Here is a 7,890-nt window from a genome sequence, read left to right on the forward strand (position 1 = left end):
CTGAGAATTTCACAGAAACATCAGAATTTAAACACTCATAGCTCCAACTGTTTTGTCCAGCAGCTCTTCTACCAGTTCAAAAACATCTAAGGTTAGTATTTAATAAAAACAATTATTCTCTACATCAAAACTCTTGCCTCCTTTGGATTCTAAGTAACTGTAGTTGTCACTCAAATGTAAAATAAAAGTAGCTGCAATCATATTTTTTCCCTCTGAATCACCTGGCAAAATGAAGTAATCCTGACCAGGATGGAAAAAGGTTTGTCAAGCTCTTATGCCTATAAGAGCTATCTGCATAAGCAGACCCACTGAAGTCCGTGGAACCTCTTATGTGAGTAAGGGTTAATAGCGTGAATTAAGGCTTGTAGGATTAGATCTTAGATGATTTTTTAAAAAAAAAAAAAAACTTCTCATGATTTATGAGCCTAGGCTTCAGTCCTGTGGTTCTTTACTCAGGCAAAACCTGTATCAATATCCCTCCATAATTAGTTTCCTCCTTCCAGTGGGTCCAATTCACCGAGTCACCAAGTGGTGGAACAAGCTGCTCTTCAGCAATTCAAGGAAAAATTGTAGTCCCCAAAGGATAGTAGGTGGGGTTCCAGCTCATAAAATACAAACTTAGCTACATGGACATTTTGCAAGAAACATTTCTTTGTCACACCTACTAGGCTCTTCAAATTCAGTCTCTTGAGATGAGTCATAGAAAAAACCCACACAAGTGTTGTGAAAAAAATGACAAAGCTTAGTTGGAACTAAAGGCTTTTTGTGTGTGTGTGTTAGGTTAGAATGCAACATTACGTATCAGTACATTCTGCCAGAAACCATGCTCCTGGAAACTTCGAAACTTTAAAAATACTCTCAGTCTGCTTTCCCTACCAGCAACAAGGAAAAGTAGTGTCCATCCAGCACAGCTGTCTGTACCATGTGCATCATTGGAAGTCATAGTGTTCTAGCACAAACATCGTGCGTGCAGATACTGTATACTAGCAGAGAGCTAAAACTTCTGAAGCTGTTGTCTGTAGCTCCTAGGAACAGCAAGTATGACAGGTGCAAAACCTATGTTTTGAGGCAGAAGACTCTTCAATTTGATTGAGACCAGATCTTCCAAGGGGAAGAATCGCTGTCAAGCCAAAATGATTCTTTCTGCTTAAGAAAGCAATCTGCCCTTCCTAAAGGCTCTTGACTAATAGAATCCTACACATTATGTCAGATCCTCCGTGGATTCTGGTAGCTGTTAAAAACACTATAAATATTTCCATGTTTGCCATGTCACTTAACCTTGTAATGTGCCTTCTTTGATCTGTTGAATAAAAAGATTCCTTTCATCTTCAGGTGTCCTTCCGTTTTGTGCCCGAACTATACACGTGGGCCTGTGAAGGTTTAGCATGTATATCAAATGCTGCTTCTCGTTCTTTAGCTCTTCGATCTGGGCTTTTAATTCTGCATTGATAGTTTCCAGCTTTTCTGATTCCTAGTCACAAAGGACAGACACAACTATTAGACTGAGTAGATTAACATTGCCATTGACTGTTTGAACTAATAGTTGCAGTCTTTTTTATTGCTGGGAAAGCATATGGCTAGCAGGGAAAGGAATTGCATGTTCTTAGTGTCCCGTAATGATGAAACTATACATCCCCCAGTTGATAATAGCCTAAAAACCAGATTGACAGTTACCTTCTTTGGCCTGTAGAGAAGTATAATGGAAGTTGAAAAGCCAAATTCAGACTTGTATTCACTTACAATGATAGGTATCCAAAGCATTATTGCCATCTTCTGCAAGATTATTCTGAACTTTTGGGGTCAAAAATTGACCCAAAATCATCTAAACTTCTTATTAACTCCCTGGAACATCATGTCACATATCTGTAAACCTATGTTCAGCTAACAAAGTAAGGACATAGCTTTTTTTTTTTCCCCTACCCCTAGATAGAGGAATAAAGGCAGGCCTGATGCTGCTGTAGTATAGTTGTATATCATGGCAGAGCAGGTGAAGACAACTGGGGTCTTAGGACAGAGAATTTTGGGGTAAGCTACTATGCCACTCATTTCATAAAGAAGTCAGAAAGTACTTGTTGGTGTTTTTGGGCTCTTGGTCTCCACAATGAATGTTACATGAAATGAGTTTTTACTTCTTTTTGTGTTCAGTGTACATGTTCAAATTAATATTATCCCCATAGACAAGATCAGTCACTGAAACAGTATCTCTTTTCGCTCCCACCATGCTTTCACTTTAGTCCAGTTTTAACCAGGTTTGGCTTTAATATATAGCATGTTAATTATTTTATAACTAATGTTTTGAAGGGTTTTTGGTGACATCTTTCTGTATTTCCTACTGTGACAGTACCCCATGCTATCTGTTTGGATCCTGGCAGGATGACAGATTAAGAACAATTCAAGCCAGTCACTTACTTTCTGCAAACATTCCGTTTTTTCCTTCTTTTTGTTTCGGCACTTTGCAGCAGCAATTTTGTTCCTTTCCCTTCTTCGCTTTTTTCTTTCATCCTCTTCAGGAGAAAACTATCCCATAAAAACAGATACGCACAATCCGTAAGATGTTGTAAATACATGACCTGTATTTTAATAACTTCTGCATTTTTAAAAGCAATACAGATAATGTTGTCAGTGCTCATCATGAGTTACATAAGAATGTGATTCTGACCTTGCTTGCCATACCAGTAAAATGGTAGTAACTCCATTAGAATCGTCAATAAAACCTGACTGGAGTTTGGATGGTTGTAATCCATGTGATGGCTCATTTTAAATCAATGGCACTCAAAAGAACTTGCCGAGTGTCCCCCCAGGCTGACTCCCACCCCTCCATCTTGCCTCTATTTCCCAAGGAGGAAAAGGAGCGAGGGGCACAGGGAGCAGAGCAGAGGTGTCGTGAATGAGGCGGTGAGAGTGCAGCAAACTAAAGGCAGCACTGAAAAGGGGATCGTAACGCGTTCCTTCAAGCTTTGGCTTGTTTCCTGGGGAGGCCCAGACCAAGGTGTAGCTGTTTCCCTAACTTAAGCTATTTTTCACTTCATAAGAGAAATGTCTTTCACAGAGACTATTATCTTCAAGTAAAAACCTAGTGTGGACATAGCATGGCCGTGTCTATCTTAGTCTAGCCCATGTGGGTCCTACTGGACTCTCCTCAGTGAAATATAACTTCAGCAGTGACTTATTTCAAGTTCAGCCACAAGTAGGCAGGGAAACCAGATCAGCACTTGCTCTAATCACTGTAAAACACTGTCCTTAGTCCATAATAAAAAATAAAATATCCAACTATAGATCTCAATGGAAATGAGAAATACCAGAGGGTTTCTCAGAAGCACTTAACAGACAGCCAAGCAGCAGGCTTAAAAGGATCAAGTACGGTGGAGAGGGTTGTCTGTAGCTGATATAATTACTGGTCTTGTGGTGAAACTTTATTAGAGTATTAATCATTCACGCTGAAATGCTATTTAAAGAGCCATACCTCTGTTTTCATGATTGATGTTTCAATTGGCCTTTCAGAAACCGTCATCGTGTCCAGTGTAGAAGACATCCTGTGGGACTGACGCTTATTCTGAATGGCAAACCTCAGTTCCTCTTTCACCAGTGGGGTTAAATTTGTGAAATCATCAAACCCCAGTGACCCTGCAGGGGACAAAGTGGGAACAATTGCGGAGGCGCTGACTTCTAATGCAGATACCTGGCCTGAGTGTTGGACCATCATTTTGCTGAAAGGTAAAAAGAGATAATAATAGTCTTTCAACAACTTTAGAAAGGCAAATAATATTTCCTAAAGATATGTTTCATACTGTGAATAATCCTGTATTTCTTGCATTGCTTCAGTCCCCATTCCGCGTCTACCCCAATCTCTCACTAGAGACAAGCAGTTAAGAATTTGGTCACTAGTAAAAACTTCTACTTTATGTTAACTTAAAATTAGTATTTAAAAAAAATAACAGTGTTAGCACATCACACAATTTCTAGGTCTTTCTGAAACTTAATATTAAAAAAAAATTCTGTGTATGTATGTATACTGTGAAGTTTTAAACTGGTAATGTGTGGCAAATGAGAATTGAGTGAACAGGAAGAGAAAGAGGATAAGGAAGAAAAATCAGAAAGCAAAAAAATATTATTATTTAAAGCACAGAAAGAGCTTAAAAGTATCTCCATCCTCAGAGCTATACTACCACAGATTCCAGCTTCAAATGGACAGAGCACACGTTGATCTCGGCTACATTTAGGCAAAGCTCAATGAGTTCTACTAGTAGCTGAAGTTTGCTAACCAAGACAGGATCTGTCACAAAATTATCATGCTCAATTTTACACAGAGTTGTAGATCTGGTTATAAATGCCTGAAAAATGGTTAACAATAAGAGCTGGCACAAAGGTAAAAGTCTATACGTGCTCTGGGGCTTTAAAGCACAGGCTGAGTTGGAGGAATTGAGTCATGAAAAACATGAAGCTGTTTCTTTCATTCCTTTGCTCTTGTAAAATCTGAAACTGTCCTCATGTGCCCTCAACAAGAGGTTTGAAATTCTTAAATATTTATGGTCAGACCTCCTGCTGATATAAAACAGTGTGACTGAAGAGACTTTAGGGGAATTATGCAAATGGACACCCATGGAGGAACCTCATTTCTAGTAGTTTTCCTAAGAAAATGAACCTACCCAACAGTGCGCTCTACTTTCCTCTTTTTAATCATTCTTATTAATTTTTTAGCCAGTTTTGGAGGGAGAGAGGCCCCCTGTGTGCTTTGTGAAAACTGGTGACCCCACTGAAGGAGAAAGGGGCAAAACTCAGCAGTCAGCCATCCAAACATCGTGGGCAACCTAGCTAGCTGATGCACACAGCTCTGCATGACACAAACCACCTCTCACCCAGAAGAGGCAAGATACAAGGTCTTGGAGAACGCTGAGCACTTTTCGTGTGGGGCCCAAGGGACAAGAGGTGCAAATCCATAGAAAATCAGATTGTATTACTTCCCTTATTTATAAAGCAACTTGTGTTACATTGGATTTTACCATGTTGCTTTTCTGGTTTTCTTTGGTGTGTAGGTTTGGCGGGGGCGGGGGGGAGGTGGTACGGGACAGGACAGATGGACTATAGCTGTACGGGTAATTACAGTATGTGTTATCTACTCTTGATTAGAACTGTAATAATTACAGCAAAGTCAATTGTAATTAACTGAGTGCAGGTAAGCAAATAGTTGCCTCGGGATAGCAGTGTGGGTAAGTTAAATTTCTACACGGTCAACCCAGAACTGCACAGTTCCCCATACGCTACGTCTGTAACCCAGCAATAAATGTTTGGGGTCATGTGCTTTGACAAGAAGATAGATTTTGCTCAGAGATATCTAAAAATACACTGTAAATCCACACTGGTGCAAATGAGAATAGAATCTGGTTCATCGCTAAGTGAGGTAAATATAAAAATCTGAGGACAGTGAATTGCCAGTTGGTAGAAAATACCATGACCAGCTGCAGAGTCTTCCTCACTTCTTCCTCACCCAGTCACCACAGAAGAGCTGAACATTTCCCAGAGTCTGGGGGTGAAATCCTGAACCCACTGAAATCAAGAGGACTTTTTCTGTTGACCTCAATGGGGTGAGGATTTCACCCGTAGTTATTAAAGATGAGGAAATTATTTGGAACAATTTGTTATTCAGAAAGACCTTGGGAAATTTATGTAATTCTCTTCAGAAAGCCCCTGCTCATGAGTCACATTTAAAGTACTGATACGGTTTAATCCTATAATCTCAGAAAGCTAGCAGTTACTCTTTTTCAACAAGTCAGAAACAGCCCTATAATTTCCAGCTGAAGTCTTCCCAGCATTATTTACCATTTAGCAACATTCAACCATTCAACTCATTTAAACAGGCTAATTCCAGATGACACTGAACCCCTCATTGCTAGCAGAAATTTCAGCTATTTTCACTGAATCAGTCTCCTTGGCTGCTGGTGATGGCTTCATTCAACAAAGTTAATTCTATATGATTCAATAAAACCAGGAGTCTTAAATTAACAGTAAAACTGTTTCTCCAGCCTACAAAATAATTAATTGGGCTAATAAATTTTGAGCTCTGGTGGTTTATTCAATTATTTGTCAGTTTAGGTGAACTTTTAATTAAGGTCAGCAGCAGCACCAGAGGAAACCAAGAATGTTTGTGCCCAAGAGACTGTGTTAATTGTGGATTTCTACCTGTTAGTGCTAAGTGTACCATAAGCACCACCAAAACCCTACTATAATGTCTCCAGGTACTATCATCCATCTGTCTTTAGTGTGTATGGGAGAAAAAAAAAAAAAAAAGCGGTAGGGTGCCCACGGGGAGGGGAAGCACAGAGCGGTAAGTGTCCTTGACCATAGAAACTTGCTGCTCTCCTGCCTGAACAGCTCACTGACCTTCCAGACATCCTGAAAGGCATCTCTATTTACTCAGACTTTAGGGAAGGGAGGGCCTACTGGGGGGCTGAGGCTTGTGTAAGGATTTCTGCCGTGAGCAGAGTACCATTTTGCAGAGCTGTTTGCCACTGGTTTGCTTTCCTGGGGCTCTTTCTTGGGGCAGGGCTTCTGGACAGTGCCTGAGAGATAGGGTAGGCTTCCAGTCTACCACTGGGATTGTTAGGAGCCACCGTAATACAAATAACAAAAATAATCAGTCTTATGTCAAAGCTACTCAGTAAGCTGAATAGATTCCCTTTTCATAACAACAAGGTAGATGTTTTCCAACTTCTGAGGAACAAATCTTCTTTCAGAAATGTTTTGCAAGAAGGAAAATTAGGTTTTGCTATTTAAAAAAAATGCAACAAGTTGCCCTTCCTTTTTCTCAATTTTTTATATAGATTGTACCTCTGTCTATAAGCCATCAAGAGCACAATCTCATTTTCTCTGGGTTTGTAAAGGCTGGGGAAACAGTAGGAATAAGAATATCAAGCCTTAAAGTGTGATTACATCTGGGCCTTTCTGATACGATCTTTGTTTACTTTGTTAGACCACGCACATGGACCTGGGCTCCAGGCTGCTTTGAGTACTTCTGGAGTTACTGACATTGAAGGTGCTGAACATTTCACAGACCTGCACCGTAAAGGCCCAGCTTATTCCCAGTGTGAGTTAATGCTTCGTTACTTTATCCTTAGTTTTGGAATTCTCCAAAGAGAACAGCTTTTCTATTAGTGGTACCCTCCCAATTCAGGTAGATTTAACCAACTTCATTCATTCGTTTGTCTCCTCCTTTTTGTTTGTTCTTTTGCCGATGATTCTTTCCATCTACAGTGAACTTTTACATCTCATCTGCCAGTACTTTAATTTCAGGACATACTTCCTAGCTGTGCATTTCTATTATTTAAGGGTATTCTTGTTTAGCGTTAGTATTAAAAGCGAGTACTTTCAGTCTTGTCTTTTTTTGCTTAACTGCAGATGGCTGACTGTGCCTTTTGGTTTTATTTCTTCATATGAATTCCTTTTCCTCTGGTGCTGATGCAATAAACCCCGATAACCATTGAGGTTAATCTTAAACAGCATTAAGAGCAATTACGGTTCACAACCTCTGTGCACGCTGGTTGACCTTAAGCTTTCTGACATCCCACATCATTCCCGAACCATTTTCTGTTGCCTTCCAGCTTCTCAGATGCTGTTACTAGGAGGAAAATTGATTTCCAACAGGAAACTCGTTCTCTGAAACACGTTTGCTGTTGGGTCACGCCTGACTCGATTAGGCAACAGTTTAGCAAACCTCCTTCGTGTCAAGGCACGGGGACAGAAAGAAAAGCGAACGGCCCTGGCTCACGGCGAGAGCCCCCGCTCATTGTAAGCGCACACAGTCGAGCCACCTCTACGCGGCCGAGCGGGGTTGCCCTTCGCCTGCCCGGTCCCGCTGCAGCTCCTCCGTCCCTGCCCCTGCGGACCCGCCGGGCT

General features: G+C 40.6%; 1 protein-coding gene across 1 annotated transcript in view; it reads right to left on the minus strand.

Moving 5' to 3' along the window:
* Positions 1 to 498: 498 nt before the first annotated feature.
* ATF3 (activating transcription factor 3) overlaps positions 499 to 7,890 on the minus strand; it is a 7,988-nt gene continuing 596 nt past the window's right edge. The window contains exons 2-4 of the mRNA XM_010576409.1: positions 3,464 to 3,707; positions 2,410 to 2,517; positions 499 to 1,471 (exon numbers count right to left, since the gene is read on the minus strand). Of these exons, the coding sequence (XP_010574711.1) occupies positions 1,274 to 1,471; positions 2,410 to 2,517; positions 3,464 to 3,703 (546 nt within the window). The 5' untranslated portion in view covers positions 3,704 to 3,707 and the 3' untranslated portion in view covers positions 499 to 1,273. The remainder of the gene's footprint in view (positions 1,472 to 2,409; positions 2,518 to 3,463; positions 3,708 to 7,890) is intronic.

The sequence above is a fragment of the Haliaeetus leucocephalus genome, unplaced genomic scaffold, assembly GCF_000737465.1.
Source record: "Haliaeetus leucocephalus isolate CR32 unplaced genomic scaffold, Haliaeetus_leucocephalus-4.0 Scaffold526, whole genome shotgun sequence".
Taxonomy (NCBI): Eukaryota; Metazoa; Chordata; class Aves; order Accipitriformes; family Accipitridae; genus Haliaeetus; species Haliaeetus leucocephalus.